Genomic DNA, 21,293 nt, shown 5'->3' with positions numbered 1-21,293 from the left:
GAGTGTTGCATGTGATATCGGCAAGGGGAGCCCCCTTGCCAGTGAATGCACAGGGTCAAGGGTTCTTGCTTTCTCCCTTCCTTCGTGTCTACATAGAGTCCTTGTATGTCCAATGTTAGTTCACCTAAGTTCACAGGTTATCAACCAACAGCAGTCATCTAGTGCAGGAGGAAGATAGAGGAGACCCTGTGACGTCCTTCCCTGGTTCTCCCTGTCAGGTTCCCACCTGCTTGTGGCTACTGCCTTTCACTAGGCACCACCAGGGATACCACCAGTCCGGACCGTCCTTTATATGGTTTCTCACTCCGCTCTAGCACAGATCTCACTAGATCCCCCTGCTAGGCAGCACCACCAGTCACGTCCTATAACCAATACTCCCAGAGACTTTGCCTGAGTCTCTCTCTAGCTGGTTACTTTTGTGACTGCGTGCTTATGCTGTTCCCAACCCCCTTGTATCTTTATAGATAACGCATACAACTCTGGGTTGCTCTGGATACTTGAATTGTTATTATTCCTCCCTTCACCGCTGCCACCATTAGATACTGTTTCTGTTCAGCCTTGGTAATTACCTTGCCCTCCCTTCTGGTATGTATATCCCCCAGCCAAGGATCAGGCCTTTGGTAAACCAAATAAGTATTTATTAAATATCAGAAATAACAAGATTAGTTTTAGAATGTTTCACAAGCGTATGGTTTCATCTATTCCTGTTTTGTACTTGACTTATTATTAATCAGAACTCCAACTCCCTTTCTCCACACTCCTGACCTTCACCCTCAAACACCTCTTTCTCCACACTCCCAACATCCACCCAGATTCAGCTGTCATTCTTCCATTTATACTCCCAGCCATTCAAACGCTCAGCCAATCATCCAGCATTCTACTGCTCATGTACTCCCCCCTCCTCTTTCACTCCACTTACCATATGTCTTCTATATAAACAGCACTTACCATATTTACACTATAAGCAGGAACATCACAGACCCCACTCAAGAATTCTTGAGTCTTGGGAGGTACCAGAAATTTTCTATTTGGAAGTCAGACTTCAGAAAAATCTTTGTAATATATGCTTTTTATTCATATCTTGCACACTACAACTAATAAAATGCATTCTCGGTGGCCTTAGGCAACATTGCAGAAACAGAAAAATAGAAATATATACCAGCATGAAATAAGCTGCTGGATATCCATTTAACTTCAAAGTAAAAGACTCTAAAGGCACATCTTAGTTAAAACAAATTACAATAGATGAAGGACTGAGTTACACTCCAAGTCATATTCCAGAGCAAAGTTACAAAGTACGTGGAAATACGTGTCATGGTACATCACCCATCAGATGTCATGGATGGAATAGATGGATGGCTCTCCTGCTTTCTTTGACCACACCCTCTCCAGCAGGGTTGAGGTGTCCTGAGTGCTATAAAGCCTGGCTTTTTATATACTTTCTTATCAAAGGGAAGGCGCGTTCCCATGGCCTTACAAGTCTGCTGCCTTCTTCTAGATTCCTGCATTGAGCAGGGAGATGGACTCAATGGCCTTATAGGCCCCTTCCAACTCAGTGATTCTATGATTCCATTCTATGACAAGTATCAACAAGTAGCTGTTAGCAGCCACACTACATAAGGAGCTTCCTCTTAAAAGAGCCAGAAAGTGTTGGCTGACTGCCCAGACATCTTATCTCTATGTATGTTCCAGCTGCTTTCATAGGAAAATTACAGCTAAAAAGGGTAGTTTTAAACTACTTTTTTTTTTACTATTTAGCTCTTATGCATGAAGCAGACTTTATAAGCTATTTCAGCATATTCTGATCTACATAAGCAGATGTAAATGATCTCAGCACACTTTATGTATATTTCAAGCCAATATCTGGGCTGGCCCTTACACATGTATGTAAGTTTGTCAGAAAAACAGGAATTATCATTCTCTATATGCATAGCACTCTAAATTAATTTATAAACTACCTAATGCCAAAATAGGCTAATGGGCATTGTAGTCTGGGAATACTGAGGGCGACAGGTCTCCCATTGCTGGCCTATGCTGTTCTATCAAATGTCACATGCAGCAACTGACAGCAGTAAACAAATTTGGATTGCAATCTGCAGACAGAAGCCCAAACCAAATGTTCAAATATGTTCAACTGCAAGCAGCCCTGCCTGCCCAGCAATAACTGCCACAACCTTCCACTGCTTGCTTACAAAACAGGGCTACTCACTCACTGAAATGGGGGATGGGCTGTTGGAAGAACCCTTCACATGCAGCCCACATGGGGTAACAAGGGGGCTGGTCTGGACAGTCACCCTTAGCTTCCTTTTACATCGCTATACGAAGGCAAGTCTCAGACGTAGCAGGAGTTGCCTGGACTCAATGTTGTAACACCAGCAGCAGCTTGGGATAAAACAATCCCCGTGGTATTAATCCCCTCACATATCATGTGCTTCTGATAAACTCTAGCACTGAAAATGGCCTCCCTAGAAAGTGAATGGAAGGACCCGGTCTAAGGGACTGGAGAGAGGTCTCATCAAACTATTTCAAAGCTCTGGAAACTCCATCAAGGGTCTTATTGTTCAGGTCTCACCAGCACTTTTTTGGTTAAAATGAGGTGCTGGTATTCATACCTTGATAAAAGTCCCAGCATGAGAGAGCTGGCATGGGAGCAAAACAAAAGGTCCTGGCACATCGCACCAGAGAGCCCTGCGGCTCACTGTTTCCTCCCTACTTGAGCCTCAAATCTCACTTGCTAGGCAGTAGATATTCTCTCTCTCTCTCTGCGCCATTGGACAGTGAAAAGATGGGCAGGGGAGGCAACAAGGGTTGTGCAGCCAGGCCATTTCAATGTCCAGACAATCGCTTTGCAATTCGCCTAAAGCAAAGCAGTCACACCTGGCTTCTGTGATTTGTCTCTACCTCACATCAGACTGCTCTGACTGGGAGCAACTTTCCAGGGTTTCAGGCTGATTTTCCTGAACTCTGCTACCAGAGATCTTTCAAAGGGATGTGGATTCGGTCTGGGGACTCCATGCTTGCAACAGCATTTTGTTCTGCTACTGAGCTGTGGAGAAGGAGTTCAACCCCTGGCATCTCGAGGTAGAGCTAGAAATCCCCCCCCCAACTGAAATCCTGTAAAGCCTCTGTCACTCGGTGTAGACAACACTGAGCTAGACGGACTCGTGTTCTGACCCAGGATGAGGCCGCTTCCTGTGAACTCAGCACACACACACCTGCCGCTGTCTTGAGGATGCCTTCCCCCATTCTCCTGTCAGTGGAGAGCAAGTAGTCCTACGTAGACACAGATGGACCACTGCAGTGGAACAAATCCTCTGCACGTAGACATGCAAGTGCCAGGTCCCCCACTTGAGAGTGATCCTGTGGGACGGATGCCATGTCTTTGCACAGAGACCTGTTATTTAACATATTATCCAGACTTGTAGATTGTCCCTTCATTACTTATAGTGTTCCCGGGGTAGCTTCTGGAATATCATAAAAACAATTGCCAAAATATACATCAGTTTAAACAATAGTTAAAACTTTTTTTAAAAAAAGAGAACATCCTTAAATCACTTGAGAACAGGAGGTAGCCTCCCTGATTCACCCCCAAATGCCTGGGAGGAGGAGGAGGAATGTTTTCTCTTGAGGGCAGAAATCCAGCAGGGTCCCACCACCCAGTGGCCAGCATGAACCCCCCCCCCAACACATACAGGGCACAGGAGGCATAACAAAGGTGAAGTCACCTGACCGGCAGCTGCGGCCCAGGCCATGATGAGCATGAAGTATCAGTGACCAAAGTCAGCTGACTGGCTTCACACTCTGCATGGGGCCCATTCATGGCATTAGCCTCTCCTAGCCACTGGGGCCCCAGATGTTGCTGGCCCACAACTCCCATCAGCCCCTGCAGCCAGCATGGCCAGTGATCAGGAATGGTGGGAATCTGTAGTCCGGCCCAATGGCTGCACATGGACCTTCCCCAGATCACCCACCCACAAGGAGGGCAGTTTAGTATGAGTCAAGACAGGAAGACCAACTGGAGGCCACTGACCACTGCACTTTTAAGGGGGCTGAAAACGTCCTCAGAACCTACAATGAGAAATAAGTACTCAAAAACTTGCAACGACAACCGTGCAAAGGAGGGGGAGCAGAAGTGGGCTTATTCTGCCCCCACTGACATGCCCCAAACCAGCCCTTCCCCAGCAGGGACCACGGACAGAGGGCATGCTGGCAGCGGGCTGACCACAGACGAGAACCTCTCCATGGGCTGGGACCTCGAAGAACTCCATCTCGGGGGATGGTCTGTGCATGCTTAGTGGGCCACCTGGACAGCAATGGGGAGGGGGCCCGCATGGCAGAGGGGCGAGTGACGATGGTCCCCTCCCTGTTTGCAACGCCCCAAACAGAGCTGCGGAGGGGGATGCCAAGCATTATCGTCCACCGCTCACCATTGCTTAAATGTCAAGGACTCTAGTTGGGCTGGGCTGAATCCAAAAGATCCCCTTTTCAAAGCTGTCCAGACAGAGCCAGTTGCTTTAGCCTGCTGACTAATGTGGAACCTTGACTTTTTGATACTGGACTTTCCCATCTCCATGAGGAACGGTTTTAAAACAAACAATAACTTGGCCCTATTTGTGTTTTTTGTAATAAACTTTTAATCATTACTTTAATATGGCTTTTCATCTTGATGGGAGGGGCCACTTTACACTGAGAGGGCCAGCCTACCACGAGCAGCAGATCACATTGCAACACTGTCCCTAGACTGTACCACCTCAAACTGCAGGGGTGGAGGGTCTTGCAACTGAACCCATCCTCTACTTAAAAAGGGGGGGGCACAATCCTTGCATCTAGAAGGGAAAAGAGTCCAAGCCTCGCCTTCTACCAAATATGCTAGTTTTCCATATGGTGGACTCCATTTTCTCATGTGGGGTGGGGTACATTCAATCATGCAAATCCCATCCCTGAAGTGGTACAGTCCAGCAACAGTTTTATCACATGATGAGCTTTCTGAGGTTTATTTAAGCCTGCACTCTTCTGTTTAAAAGTCAGAAAGGATGTGAAGAAAGAAGAACAAGAAAGCATGTAGCCAGTTCTGCCAGAAGACTGATCTTCAGCTAGTGGTCAAGCTGATTAACATTAGCATCACTGAGCATCTGGGGAACGAGTTCCACATGTGGGGTGACACCACGGAGAAAACCCTCCCGTAGTCCACAGATTCCAGGACTGCCCCCAAAAGCTGGAGTTACTGGCAAGGCCTGCCCTGCAGATCTGAAGTCACAGGGAGGTTACGACTGCACTTTAAAAGAGTTCCTGTTTTTAATACCTGGGAAGCCTTTTTGAACAAATGCGGTAGACATGTTGGAAATAGCTATCAGCAGAGTGTTAGGTTTACTAAAAACTACCAGTACCACCTATCTATGACCCCCTATGAACATCAGACAGGTGCCCTCGATGAACTGCTGAAAATGTTTTGTTTTGACAAATTACGCAAACATGCAATTTTATTGTGTATACTTATTTTTAAATTCTATTGATTTTAACTGAATTTTACAATAAATATTTTACACTGCTTTACAGAAACTACTTGGTTCTCTTTTTTAATTAAGCAGCCTATAAACTGTTAAAATAAATAAACAGATACATATACAAGGACAAACTGAAAAAGAAAAAAGTAAACTTACTTTGGTGAATCCAATTTGCTCCTTGCGGAAGTTTTCCAGTGGTTTGATCAACAAATCACTAGCGTTTTGCACCTGCAGGCAAATAATAATAATGCATATTTCAGCTGTAATACAAGAATTTACCAGTAAAATCTGCATAAGTTATTTCAAATTTGAACTATTATTGTTGTTGTTGTTGTTGTCTTTACCCCGCCATTTTTCCAAAACTGGAACTCACGGCGGCTTCCAGATAAAAATGCATATAATTAAAAACAACATACAAAATCTACATTAAAATAAGATTAAACTATTTCCAATATTAAAACCATACACACATATAGCTAAAAGAGTTCAAACTAGTTTAAAAATGATATAATAGACATTAGCAATGCAGCACCCTTCATGCCCTATCCTTAGCCTTCAATTCCAAAGGCTTGTTGGAATAGGAAGGTCTTTGCTTGTCGGCGGAAGGACTGCAAAGAGGGGGTCATTCTTACCTCCCTAGGAAGGGAATTCCAAAGCCTAGGGGCAGCCACCGAGAAGGCCCTCTCATGCGTCCCCACTAGTCGTACTTGAGAAGATGTGGGTATTGAGCGAAGGGCCTCTCCTGAGGATCTCAGGGCCCGGGCAGGCTCATACAGGGAGATACGGTCTGATAAATAGCCTGGACCTAAGCCGTATAGGGCTTTATAGGTCAGCACCAGCACTTTGAATTGTGTCCGGAAACAGACTGGCAACCAGTGGAGCTTTTTTAACAGGGGGGTAGTATGGTCCCTCCTCCTCTTCGGATGCACACCTTAACGTGGTGATGGGGTTTGAGTGTGTTGAAGAAGCTGAGAGCAATGCCGTCAGGAGTCTAGACCAAGAGGCTAGACTCCTAGCAGGGGCACCCCAGGCGGAATGGTCAAGCTGAGACACCAGACTAAGATGCATCCAAACTCAAAGGAAGGCAATGGTAAACCACCCCTGAATATCTCTTACCACAAAAACCCTATGAACAGAGTATCCAAAATGCAACACGAGATAGTGCTGGAAGATGAGACCCCCCAGGTCAGAAGGCACTCACTGAGCTACTGGGGAAGAACAAAGGACGAGTAGCGCTGTGACTAATGACACAGCTGGGTCAAAGCCAAAAGGAAGCCCAGAGGCTGATGCGCACAGACGCACACAATAGGAACATGGAATGTAAGAAGCATGAACCAGGGAAAGTTAGAAATCGTCAAGCAAGAAATAGAACACATCAACATTACAATACTTGGTGTGAGCGAACTAAAATGGACAGGAATGGGACATTTCCAATCAGGCAACTACCAAATATTTTATGCAGGAAATGAGAAATTAAGAAGAAATGGCGTTCCTTTAATAGTGAGAAGTTATGTAGCAACAGCAATTAGGAGCTACAACGCAAGGTCTGAGAGAGTGATATCAATGAGATTAAATGGGAAACCTATCAACATAACCATCATCCAAGTCTATGCTCTGACAGCAAACGCAGAAGAAGAGGAATTGGAGAGATATTATGCAGAAATACAGGAAGATATTGTTCACACACCAAAACAAGATGTGCTGATAATCATGGAGGATTGGAATGCAAAAGTAGGGAACAGAGAAGAACTAGGAATTGTGGGGAAATGGGGCCTAGGAGACAGAAATGAAGCAGGAGAAAGACTTACTGAATTCTGTGAAGCCAATAATTTGTTTCTTGCGAACACATTTTTTGAACAACCGAAAAGACGACTATACACGTGGACATCACCAAATGGTCAATATAGGAATCAAATTGATTATATAATTGGTAGCAGAAGGTGGAGAAGTTCCATACTTTCTGCAAAAACAAGACCAGGAGCAGACTGCGGTACAGATCATGAACTGGTTGTATCGAAAATCAGAGTAAAGCTAAAGAAAACCAACAAAGCAATCATAACGCCAAAATACAATTTAAATAACATCCCAGAAGCATATAAAGATCAAAAAAGGAACCAGTTTGAGGCTTTAAACTTAGTTGACAGAGAACCAGAAGAACTATGGAATGAAGTCAGAGACATTATCAGAGAAGAATACAAAAAGACAATACGTCTAGTTAAAAAGAGAGAAAGACCCCAATGGATGACTGAAGAAACTCTTAAAATGGTTAAAGAGAGAAGAACAGCAAAAGCAAAAGGAGACAGAAACACAGTCAGAACCCTAAATGCAACAATACAGCGACTAGTACGTAGGGACAAAGAGAACTATTACAATAGTCACTGTATAGAAATAGAAGAGGACAACAAAAAGGGTAGAACAAGAGCCCTATTCCAAAAGATTAGAGAAATGAAAGGGAAATTTAAACCAAGAGTAGGGATGTTGAATAATCAACAGGGGAACACACTGACTGACCGAGATGAAATAAAAGATGAAAGCAATACACTGAAGAACTCTATAAAAGAGATGCCAGGATGGCAGATTCATTCACGGAGGAACCATATGATGAAGAACCAGAAATTTTAGAATGTGAGGTGAAAGCTGCTCTTAAAATTCTTGGAAGAAACAAATCACCAGGAATAGATGGCATACCAATAGAGTTGCTACAAGCTACTGAGACTGAATCAGTTCAAATTTTGACTAAAATCTGTCAAGAAATATGGAAAACTAAACAATGGCCCATAGACTGGAAGCGTTCCATATACAACCCAATTCCAAAGAAAGGGGATCGGAATGCAGTAATTATTGAACTATTGCCTTAATATCCCATGCAAGTAAAGTAATGCTCAAGATTCTACAACAAAGGCTCTTGCCATATATGGAGCGAGAAATGCCAGATGTCCAAGCTGGATTTAGAAAGGGAAGAGGCCCCAGCGATCATATCACAAACATACGTTGGATAATGGAACGGACCAAGGAATTGCAGAAGAAAATCACCCTGTGCTTTATAGATTACAGCAAAGCCTTTGACTGTGCAGATCATGAAAAATTATGGAATGCTTTAAAAGAAATGGGGGTGCCACAGCATCTGATTGTCCTGATGCGCAACCTATACTGTGCACAAGAGGCTACTGTAAGGACAGAATATGGAGAAACTGATTTGTTCCCCATCGGAAAGGGTGTAAGACGGGTGTATTTTATCACCCTATTTATTTAATCTATACGCAGAACATATCATGCAGAAAGCAGGATTGGACCAAGATGAAGAAGGTGTGAAAATTGGAGGGAGAAATATCAATAATTTAAGACATACAGACGATACCATACTGCTAGCAGAAACCAGTAATGATTTGAAACGAATGCTGATGAAAGTTAATGTCATGGCCCCGTCAGAGGACTCCTCAGATGAGGATGACTCGGGAGTAACAGCAGCAGACCCAGGAGCAGCAGGAGACATGGAGGAGCCTCCTGAGAATCCAGCTCCTTCTGACCCTCAGCTGCAGAGCACCCCAGGGACAGCAGAGGCCCTGCAGCCAGACACAGACAGTGAACAGGATACTCCCCCCTCACCTGCAGAACGTAGACAGCAGAAGGTCAGGCAGAAGAGAGGCAGGCCTGTCTCCTTAAGGCCCAAACGCTGAGGGCTCACACCTGCTGTCCATCCTGCTCTTTATAAGGCACACCTTGGCTGCAGCTTGTTGCTGACTGCAACGTCAGGCGTGGCTTGTGTGTTCCTAGTTTCCTGGCACCCTCTTTCGGACTGACCCCTTGGCACTTGATCCCGGACCTCTACTGACCTCACTTCTGGACTCCTGACTCGGCAAGTACGCTTCGGACAAGCCTGGCCCTTATCAGCTCCCCTCCTCCTAGACCTGGCAGATTTATGACCAGACTGCCGGCTAAGGACTTTGCTTCCCTGCCAACAACCCAGGAATTTCCAGCCCCCCACCGGCACTGCTCACGCAGTGTAGAGCTGACAGTTAAAGAGGAAAGCACAAAAGCAGGACTACAGCTGAACATCAAAAAGACTAAAGTAATGGCAACAGAAGATTTATGCAACTTTACAGTTGACAATGAGGAAATTGAACTTGTCAAGGATTATCAATATCTTGGCACAATCATAAACCAAAATGGAGACAATAGTCAAGAAATCAGAAGAAGACTAGGACTGGGGAGGGCAGCTGCGAGAGAACTAGAAAAGGTCCTCAAAGGCAGAGATGTATCACTGAACACTAAAGTCAGGATCATTCAGACCATGGTATTCCCGATCTCTATGTATGGATGTGAAAGTTGGACAGTGAAAAAAGCTGATAAGAAAAATCAACGCATTTGAAATGTGGTGTTGGAGAAGAGCTTTGCGTATACCATGGACTGCAAAAAAGACAAATAATTGGGTGTTAGAACAAATTAAATCAGAACTATCTCTAGAAGCTAAAATGATGAAAGTGAGGTTATCATACTTTGGACACATAATGAGAAGACATGATTCATTAGAAAAGATAATAATGCTTGGAAAAACAGAAGGAAATAGAAAAAGAGGAAGGCCAAACAAGAGATGGATTGATTCCATCAAGGAAGCCACAGACCTGAACTTACAAGATATGAACAGGGTGGTTCATGACAGATGTTCTTGGAGGTTGCTGATTCATAGGGTCGCCATAAGTTGTAGTTGACTTGGGGGCACATAACAACAAAGTATGGTCCCTGTAACCAGCCCCAGCATGTTCTACCAACTGTCTTCAGAGGCAGCCCCACGTAGAGCGTGTTACAGTAATCTAAACGGGATGTAACTAAGGCATGTGTCACCGTGGCCAGATCAGACAGCTCAAGGAACGGGTGCAGCTGGCACAATGATCTTAACTGCAAAAGCACTCCTGGCCACCGCAGAAACCTGGGCCTCCAAATTTAACGCTGAGTCCAGGAGTACACCCAAACTGCGAACCTGTGTCTTCAGGGGGAGTATAACCCCATCTAGCACAGGCTGAATCCCTATTCCCTGATTCGCCTTACGACTGACCAGGAGCACCTCTGTCTTGTCTGGATTAAGCTTCAATTTGTTCACCCTCATCCAGTCCACCACTGATGACAGACACCGGTTTAAAAACAAGACAGCTTCCTTGGAATTAGGTGGAAAGGATGCTGATGGCACCGAACCCCAAACCCCCGGACAACCTCTCCCAGCGGTTTCATGTAGATGTTAAATAGCATAGGGGACAAAACTGAGCCCTGAGGGACCCCACAGGCCAACGGCCAAGGGGTCAAACAGGAATCCCCCAGCACCACTTTCTGGGTTCGTCCCTCCAGCAAGGAACAGAGCCACTGCAAAACAGTGCCCCCAAGTCCCATCCCAGCAAGGCGGCCCAGAAGAATACCATGGTCGATGGTATCAAAAGCTGCTGACAGGTCCAGCAGAACCAACAGGGACACACTCCCCCTGTCCAGTTCTCTGCGTAGGTCATCCACCAAGGTGACCAAAGCTGTCTCGATCCCATAACCGGGCCTGAAACCAGACTGAAATGGATCCAGATAATCTGTTTCATCCAAGAATCCTACAAGGTCTTCAGCTATGCTCCAGTTTAATTCCGAACAAATCAACTGTCAATGGACTTCTGGGATGTCAGAAGAACTCAAGGAATGGGTCTAAGGCCAGTTAGCTTAACTTCTGTCCCTGGAAAAATGGTAGAAAGTATTATTAAAGCTAGATTAACTAAGCACATAGAAGAACAAGCCTTGCTGAAGCAGAGCCAGCATGGCTTCTGCAAGGGAAAGTCCTGTCTCAGTAACCTATTAGAATTCTTTGGGAGTGTCAACAAGCATATAGATAGAGGTGATCCAGTGAACATAGTGTACTTAGACTTTCAAAAAGCATTTGACAAGGTACCTCACCAAAGACTTCTGAGGAAGCTTAGCAGTCATGGAATAAGAGGAGAAGTCCTCTTGTGGATAAGGAATTGGTTAAGAAGCAGAAAGCAGAGATTAGGAATAAACGGACAGTTCTCCCAATGGAGGGCTGTAGAAAGTGGAGTCCCTCAAGGATCGGTATTGGGACCTGTACTTTTCAACTTGTTCATTGATGACCTAGAATTAGGAGTGAGCAGTGAAGTGGCCAAGTTTGCTGACGACACTAAATTGTTCAGGGTTGTTAAAACAAAAAGGGATTGTGAAGAGCTCCAAAAAGACCTCTCCAAACTGAGTGAATGGGCGGGAAAATGGCAAATGCAATTCAATATAAACAAGTGTAAAATTATGCATATTGGAGCAAAAAATCTTAATTTCACATATACACTCATGGGGTCTGAACTGGCGGTGACCGACCAGGAGGGAGACCTCGGGGTTGTAGCAGACAGCATGATGAAAATGTCGACCCAGTGTGTGGCAGCTGTGAAAAAGGCAAATTCCATGCTAGGGATAATTAGGAAAGGTATTGAAAATAAAACAGCCGATATCATAATGCCGTTGTATAAATCTATGGTGCGGCCGCATTTGGAATACTGTGTACAGTTCTGGTTGCCTCATCTCAAAAAGGATATCATAGAGTTGGAAAAGGTTCAGAAGAGGGCACCCAGAATGATCAAGGGGATGGAGCAACTCCCTTAAAACTTCTTTTTAGTTTAGAGAAAAGGCAGGTCAGAGGAGACATGATAGAAGTGTATAAAATGATGCATGGCATTGAGAAAGTGGATAGAGAAAACTTTTTCTCCCTCTCTCAGAATACTAGAACTCGTGGACGTGCAATGAAGCTGAATGTTGGAAGATTCAGGACAGACAAAAGGAAGTACTTCTTTACTCAGCGCATAGTTAAACTATGGAATTTGCTCCCACAAGACGCAGTAATGGCCACCAGCTTGGATGGCTTTAAAAGAAGATTAGACAAATTCATGGAGGACAGGGCTATCAATGGCTACTAGCCATGATGGCTGTGCTCTGCCACCCTAGTCAGAGGTAGCATGCTTTTGAAAACCAGTTGCCGGAAGCCTTAGGAGGGGAGAGTGTTCTTGCACTCGGGTCCTGCTCGCGGGCTTCCCCCAGGCACCTGGTTGGCCACTGTGAGAACAGGATGCTGGACTAGATGGGCCACTGGCCTGATCCAGCAGGCTCTTCTTATGTTCTTAAACGTTAGCCTGCATCTAGAAGTCAGGCATCCAAGTCAGCAGCACCGCATGTTGTGGGGAAAGTGCTTTCAGCAAAGTTTCCTGCAAACAGTTTTGAGATGTTGAAATCCAGGTACCCAGACCTTGCAAAATGGATGCAAAAGCTTCCAGTCTCCTCCTTGCAGCCATGCCAGAGGGGGCAGCAGAGAAGCACATGGCCACAAGGAGGCTTATGCAGGTAGCCCTAACCAGGGAGAGGGGACCCATGGCCCTCCATCTATTGCTTGACTCCAACTCCCATCAGCCCCAGCCAGCATGGCCAATGATCAGAGATTATGGGAGCTACTGTAGTCTGGCAACATCTAGAGGGCCACAGTTTAGCCAATCTTGCTCCATGTTTTAGCATTAAATCTCAGCCACCATAGTTTAGCATTACATGTTAACGCAGCCAATTTAGCAGATTTTTCAGATCTGATTGGGAGTGGGAGAGAAGAGTGCTTCTGGGAAGGATGAAGCAGCCAGAACCGCCACAGCCACCAACACTGACAAGGGAGGAGGGCAACTCCATTAAGCCCACACCTGTGAGGAGGAGTCTAACTGCCATCAAGTCAGCTGTCTGAGGAAGGAATGATGTGGCAGAAGCTGCCCTGTCCATCTGGCCTGGATGCGGTCACCAGCTCTGATCTGTGGGGGGAGGAATTCTTTAGGGGAGGGGCTGCTCTTTAGCAAGGGCAAGAGGGCCATAACCACCAGTGACATCGACTGCAACTCAAAGACTTTGCGCTTGCTTTCCCCTCTTCCCTCTCACTCCTTTTTCCTTGTGTGCTATGCCTGTTTAGATTGTGAGCCTGGGGGCAGGAGACCCCTTAGAACTGACAAGCCACCACTCTAAGAGCCTTTTTGGCTAAAGGGTGAGGTATAAATGCTATAAATAGGTATGGCTCCACAGTTTAGCATCACATATTAACACAGCCAATTTACTTCAACTACAGTCCTGAACAGAACTATTCCAATGGAGAGATGAGAGGTGCCCTCACTTACCATCATTGATCTCTCAAGTTCCACCTCTTGGAGAAGCTCTGAAAACTCCTTAAAGGATTCAGCTGCAAAGAAGAGAACAGAATGAAAAACAGTTACTTAGGATTGACACCACTACAAATGGGACCTATTATTATGATGCAACCCTGCAATTCATCGACAACAGGCTCTGTCAACAATGTGGTAATAACTAAAAATGGGTTTGAGGAATCTCCATCCAAAGACAAAGCTGTTCTTCCTGCTTTACATCCTAAAACTGGAACACCTACCAAATCTTGTCCTCTCCCACCTGGAAAAAGGAGATCAACAAACTGGAGTCTTCGGATTCCTTTAAACTGAATTTTGCTAATTTCAGTGCTTATCTTACTGAAGGAGATATGATTGGATTGGCATAGAGGGGAAATGAGAGAAAGGAAAAAGAGAGACTGGCGAGGCTGAAAAAACAAGATTTAGAACTAGCTACTGCACTCAGTAAATCTGAAAGGGGTGAGAGATGTAAACTTGGCGGTAATGACTAACAAAGGCTTGTGCACCGTAAGAGGAACTGAGGGAACGGCTCTAATTGGGCCCAGTAATACTCTTCATAAAAGTGTAGAAAAGAAACCAGGCTGAGAATCACATGATCTTAGATGTCTGGATAGTAATACTCAGAGTATGGGAAAAAGAGGATGAACGGGAACTCTTAATACAGGAGAATAAATACAACTTGATAGGTATAACTGACACTTGGTGGGATGACTCCCATGAGTGGAACACAGTGTTTGAAGGATATAACTTGTTCAAAAAGAACAGAAGGAATAGAAAGGGAGGCGGAGTCACACTATATGTTAAAAAGATATATCCCTGCACAGAATTAGAGTGTGAGCTTGGTAGCTCCACCGAAAGTACCTGGATTAAAATTAATGAGACAAGGAATAAAAGGAACATGGTGGTTGGAGTCTACGAATGACTACCCAATCAAGGAGAAGACGAGGATGAAACTTCTGCATAGCAAATTGCCAATGTTTCAAGGAGGCATGATGTAGTAGTAACGAGGGACTTCAATTACCCTGATATCTGTTGGGAGTCACTCCAAGAAATTCCTGACTTACATTGGAGATAACTTTTCCTACAGAAAGTGGAGAAGAAACTAGAGGATCAGCTATCCTGGACTTGATTCTAACTAGCAGAGATGACTTGGTGGATGAAGTGGCAATTATGGGAACTCTGGGGGAAAGTGACTATGCTATACTTGATTTTAAAGGAAGCAAAAGCTGAGAGTAGCCATACTTGTACCGTTCAGGAAAGCCGATTATAATAAACTCAGAACAATGGTAAGTAAAGTTTCGTGGCAAGTGACCCTAATGAGAAAAGGAGTCCAAGATGGGTGGGAGTTTCTAAAAAAGGAAATTCTAAAGGCACAATGGCAAACAATTCCAAGAAGGAAAAAAGGTGGAAGATAGCAGAAGAAACCAATGTGGCTCCACAGAAAGCTTAAGAGATGGCCTGGAAAAAAAAAAGGACATGTACAGGAAGTGGAAGGAAAGCCAGACCACAAAGGAAGAGTACAGATAGGTAGCATGGAATTACAGAGAAGGCATCAGGAAGACTAAAGCTGAGAATAAACTGAGGCGAGAGAGAGATGCTAAAAGCAACAAAAAAGCTTACTTCAGGTACATCTGTAGTAAAAGACAGAAAAGAAATGGTGGTACAGCTACTCTGTGAGGATGGCAAAATGATAACAGATGACAAAGGAAAGACAGAAGTGCTCAGTTCCTACTTTGGCTCAGTCTTCTCCCAAAAGGGGGTCTATGACCCTCCTGGGAAATGTGAAGTTGAAGGGGCAGGATTGCAGTTTGAGGTTGATTGACAAATGGTAAAGGAATGCCTAATCACTTTGAATTAGTTCAAATCCGCAGGGCCCGATGAACTGCATCCTAGAGTACTGAAGGAACTGGTTGAAGCACTCTCACAATCACTGTCTATTATCTTTGCAAAATCGTGGAGGATGGGTGAAGTGTCAGATGACCAGAGGAGGGCTAATGTTATCCCTCCCTTCAAAAAGGGCAAAAAGGAGGAACCTGGGAACTACAGACCAGTCAGCCTGGCATCGACCCCTGGAAAAAATTCTGGAGCAGATTATAAAGTGGTCAATCTGTAAACTCCTTGAAAACAATGCTGTGATTACTAGATGCCAACATGGATATAACAAGAACAAATCCTGCCAGACTAATCTTATCATTTTTTGATTGGGTAACCTCTCTAGTAGACTGTGGGAATGCGGTGGACATAATATATCTTGACTTCAGCAAAGCTTTTGGCAAAGTGCTCTGTGATATTCTGATTAGTAAACTAGCTAAATGTGGGCTGGATGGAACAATTCTCAGGTGGATCCACAGTTGGCTACAGAATTTTACTCAAAAGAGTGCTTATCAATGGTTCCTTCTCAAACTGGGGGGAGGTAACAAGTGGGGTACCGCAGGGCTCGGTCCTGGGCCCAATGCTCTTCAACATTTTTATTAATGATTTGGATGAGTAGGTGCAGGGAATGCTTATCAAATTTGCAGATGATACAAAATTGGGATACCTTGGAGGACAGAAACAAAATTCAAAGGGATCTTCATAGGCTCAAGTATTGGGCTGAAAACAACAGAATGAAATTTAACAGGGTTAAGTGCAAAGCTCTACACCTAGGAAAAAGAAAACAAATGCACAGTTATAAGACTGGGGATACTTGGCTCAGCAATACTACATGTGCAAAGGTTCTTGGGATTATTGTTGATCACAAGCTGAATATGAGCCAACAGTGAAGAATTAGTTCCCCTCTATTCAGCACTGGTTAGGCCTCATCTTGAGTACTGCATCCAGTTGTGGACACCGCACTTTAAGAAGGATGCAGACAAACTGGAACGGGTTCAGAGGAGGGCAACAAGGATGATCAGGGTATTAGAAACAAAGCCCTCTGAGGAAAGACTGAAAGAACTGGGCATGTTTAGCCTGGAGAACATAAGACTGAGGGAAGATATGATAGCACTCCTCAAGTCCTTAAAAGGGTGGCACACAGAGGAGGGCCACAATCTCTTCTCCATCATCCCTGAGTGCAGGACATGGAATAATGGGCTCAAGGTACAGGATGCCAGATTTCAACTAAGTATCAGGAAATTTCCTAACTGTACAACCATGGAACCAATGACCTGGAGAGGTGGTAGGCTCTCCAACACTGGAGGCATTCAAGAGGGAACTGGACAGCCACCTGTCGGGTATGCTTTCATTTGGATTCCTGCATTGAGCAGGGGGTTGGACTGGATAGTCTTATCGGCCCCTTCCAACTCTACAATTCTATGATTCTAAGGAGTGTTGAATCCCAGGTTGATCAAATCCAAATCATTGCCCACCAGACCACATTTACTACATGAGGCATCTGTGCAGGTTAATTTATCACTAATCAGGCTGCTGTTAATTTTCCTAGTCTGGCACAAGCACCAGGTAAGCGGAACATTTCAACCCAGGAAAAACTGTACATTATAAGTTGCAAAACCAGAGCTTCACATAGTGCGAATGATCTCTCAGCCATGTTCACTCTGTAACATAGTGGTTAAGAGATTTTGCTGTGGGTCACAAAGTCTCCGGTTGAAAAGCCACCTCAACCAAACACAGCAGATGGCCTTCAGACAAGTCACTGCCTCTCTGTCTCAGCTAATACTTGCCTGTACAGAGCTGTTGTAAGAATGTATGTGGAGTGTGTTGAACACTTAGTGGGTTTTTTTTTTTTTTAAGGATTCTTCCAAGGTGGTCTTCACCAGCCTGGCACCCTCCAGATCTTTCGGACTACAAGTCCCATCAGCCCCAGTCTGCACAACCATGCTGGCTGCAGCTAAAGAAAGTTGTAACCCAAAACATCTGGAAAATGCCTGGCTGGCAAAGGCTGTCATCCTTTGTCAGCAGACACACAGTTGACAGGAATCATCTTAGGCAGAGGGTTTGTTAACGGAATTTTGACAGTGGTCTGATCAGTGGTCTGAGCAGACTGTGGCTTGGGTTAACACAGGCTTATAAAACTGGCAATGAGTTGACTAGCCAGAAGCCAGTTGGTCAGTGGGCCTTTCAGGTCTGGGCAAAAACACCCCATCTGCCCCACAAATGGACCATCCCCCGAAGAGAAAGAAACAAACCGACTCTACAGGGCAGAACATAGGGCAACATTCACAATGAAGCCCAGTAGATAGTCTTAAGCAAGATATTTTATTGCCAATTGTCCACTGTCTCCAACTAGGATTTTGGCAAGGATCAGTGATGAATACTGCACCATGCTACCCTGTCTTAGCGAGACCACCCTAAGGCTCCGGGAGAGAAGCAGGCCACTGCTTTAGTCTTCCTGGTCCTTTTCACTCCTGTTTGACTTTGCATGCCATCTAAACCACTAACCACAAGCTGCAGTCAAGAACATAAGAGCATGGGTGTCTCTAAGCAATAGGTTGGGCTTACTGGGTCATGTGAACCAGCCCACTTTAAACGCAAGTTGCTGCCTTCTATCAAGTGAGACCACCAGTTGATTCAGACCACTTTATTTATTTATTTATTAAATTTATATCCCACCCTTCCTCTCAGAAGGACCCCAGGGGCAGCAAACAAAAACACTAAAAGCATTTAAAAACATCTTAAAAACAAATGATTTTAAAACATTAAAACAAAATGCCTTAAAAACCTTTTTAAAAACCAATAAATAAATAAATAAATCTTTAACAGCATCTTAAAAACCAATTCCAACACAGAAGCAGACTGGAGTAAGGTATCTACTTAAAAGGCTTGTTGAATGAGGGACGTCTTCAGTAAAGGCCGAAAATATAACAGAGATGGCGCCTGTCGGATATTTAAGGGGAGGGAATTCCCCAGGGTAGGTGCCACCACACTAAAGGTCCATTTCCTAAATTGTGCAGAATGGACCTCCTGATAAGATGGCATCTGCAGGCGGCCCTCACCTGCAGAGCGCAGTGATCAACTGGGTATATAAGGGATAAGACAGTCTTTCAGGTATCCTGGTTCCAAGCAGTATAGGGCTTTGTACACCAAGACTAGAACCTTGAACTTGGCCCAGTAGCAAATGGGCAGCCAGTGCAATTCTTTCAGCATGTTGGTGATATCCTGCTCAAGTGAACAGCTGATCTACCACATTTTGCACCAGCTGCAGCTTCTGGACCAAACTCAAGGGCAGCCCCACATAGAATGCACTACAGTAGTCCAAGCTGGAGGTTACTAGTACATGGACAACAGTGGTCAGGCCATCATGGTCCAGAAACAGTCACAGCTGTCGTACTGGCCGAAGCTGGTAAAAGGCACTCCTAGCCACGGAGGTCACCTGGGCCTCTAGCAACAAAGATGGATCCAGGAGCACCCCCAGACTATGGACCTGCTCTTTTAGAGGGAGTACGACCCCATCCAAAGCAGGCAACTGACCAATTATCCAAACTCAGGAACCACCAACCCACAGTGCCTCCATCTTGCTAGGATTCAGGCTCAGTTTATTGGCCCTCATCCAGCCCACCACTGAGTCCAGGCAGCGGCCCAGGCTTGCACAGCCTCTCCCGATTCAGATGTTATGGAGAAATAGAGCTTGGTATCGTCAGCATACTGCTAACACCTTGCCCCAAATCTCCTGATGACTGCTCCCAAGGGCTTCATATAGATGTTAAACAGCATGGGGGACAAGATGGTACACTGCAACACCCCACAGCATAACTGCCAGGGAGCCGAAAGACAGTCACCCAATGCTATTCTCTGAGAGCGACCTTGGAGATAGGATCGGAACCACTGTAAAACAGTGCTTCCAATACCCATCTCACCAAGTTGGCCCAGAAGGATACCATGGTCAATGGTATCAAAAGCCGCTGAGAGATCAAGTAAGAATAACAGGGTTGCACTCCCACTATCCTTCTCCTGATAAAGGGCATTCATCAGAGTGACCAAGGCTGATTCAGTCCCATAACCAGGCCTAGTCCCAGACTGGGATGGGTCAAGATAATCTGTTTCATCCAAGAGTACTTGCAGTTGCTGCGCCACAACCCTCTCAATAACCTTCCCTAAAAAGGGGGCATTTGCGACCACAGAGTCCATTGTGAACCAGTGATCAGGTAGAGGTTGAGGGAATCTCCTTTTGTTCTAGGATAGATGCCTGTCCCAGCTGAGAATGCAAACAACTTTATTCAGATGCGTTTGTAAGTCACCTTCTACTATGCAAACTGCTTTTGAGAATTCACCCCCAAAAATGTATTCAATAATGCATATATCAGGGCTGAGTGCACATATTAGTAAAAATAACATACACAAATGCTCGATACAGAGCTGCATAGACTGAGAAAAGTGGCAGACAAAAATGTGCATGTTAGGAGAAATGTACACCAAAGCATGTACAGATTTCATGGCAGCTTCAATACATTTTTGCAAACTGAAACAGGAATGCGGTGAACTTAACTCCTGGAAAATAGAGAAACTTAACAAAATCAGGAATGACAGACCCCCCAACTGTGGTCTGTGGGCCACCAGTAGACAATGAGGTTTAGGTGGTCCATGGCATGTCTGTGGATTTGTGGTTGAAGACAGGAGAGGGCACATCCATGGCAATGTTCATACTGATTTTTAATTGTATTTTATTGCTTCATTTATTTCTTATTTTAGATATTATTGTATCTAACTATGTCTAATCTTACGTTAGAATATATTACGTACAGAAATATCTATGGAATTCAAACTGTAATACAATAAAATACAATAGATAACCAGCAAGCAATAAAAAATTAGAAATCACACACAGCACAGTTGCTACAAGAGGCAGAAAAAATAATTAAGTGGTCCACCAAGACCCCGAGGAATTTTCAAGTGGTCCGGGGGGGGGGGACTTCTGTGCTACAGCAATAAACAGAAGCATCTGAGCGCCCTGCTGCCTTCCACCTCAACAATTTATTATTATTACATTTATATCTCACCTTCCGTGGCATAAAAGCATGGTTTTCCCCCTCCCCGTTTTATCCTCTCAACAGCCGTGTGAGGTAGGCTATGCTGAGAGACAATGGCTGGCCCAAGGTCATCCAGCAAGCTTCATGGGTGAGTGAAGATTTGAACCCTGCTCTCCCGAGTCCTAGTCCAATCCTCTAACCACTACACCACACTGTCTCTAAATAAAGAGACAGGTAGGAGGCCTTGACCATGACTTATCTCCTCAGTCTGTCATACATCACAAGGTTGAAGCAAACATAAAACAGGGGAATAATCATGACTTTTCAGGAGTGCCTGTCCACCTATCCACCTTCTGCAAGCCACGCCAGCGTGACACATGTTCTAGGACACTCATACACACAAAAAAGCTATAAAAGTGCTGTGGGGAGAGAAGATGTCAAGACAATGCCTCCTACAATGCTTAATTTGCAGAATTCACCACTACAGTATGTGCTGATGCGTACTAGCTTAGATGGCTATTAAAAGAGAATTCAAGTCTGTCAACAACTGCTAGTCAGGATGGTCACAGGGAACGTCCAGGTCCAGATACAGTATGTCACTGGATACCAGCTGCTGTGAAGCAGCAAAAGACGGCGGCGGCTGCCCACACTCCCTGCTTCTCAACTTCCCCAAAGGTATCTGGGAAACAGAATAT

General features: G+C 44.8%; 1 protein-coding gene across 2 annotated transcripts in view; it reads right to left on the bottom strand.

Annotated features, from left to right (window-relative positions):
* The window catches only part of OPHN1 (oligophrenin 1), a 210,483-nt gene that overhangs the window by 101,595 nt on the left and 87,595 nt on the right, over positions 1-21,293 (bottom strand). For both annotated transcript variants that reach the window (XM_061598304.1, XM_061598305.1), the window contains exons 3-4: positions 13,673-13,734; positions 5,661-5,732 (exon numbers count right to left, since the gene is read on the bottom strand). In XM_061598304.1, coding sequence (XP_061454288.1) covers positions 5,661-5,732; positions 13,673-13,734 — 134 coding nt within the window. The remainder of the gene's footprint in view (positions 1-5,660; positions 5,733-13,672; positions 13,735-21,293) is intronic.

The sequence above is a fragment of the Rhineura floridana genome, chromosome 16 (assembly GCF_030035675.1).
Source record: "Rhineura floridana isolate rRhiFlo1 chromosome 16, rRhiFlo1.hap2, whole genome shotgun sequence".
NCBI classification, from domain to species: Eukaryota; Metazoa; Chordata; class Lepidosauria; order Squamata; family Rhineuridae; genus Rhineura; species Rhineura floridana.
This window is presented reverse-complemented; position numbering and strand designations above follow the sequence as displayed.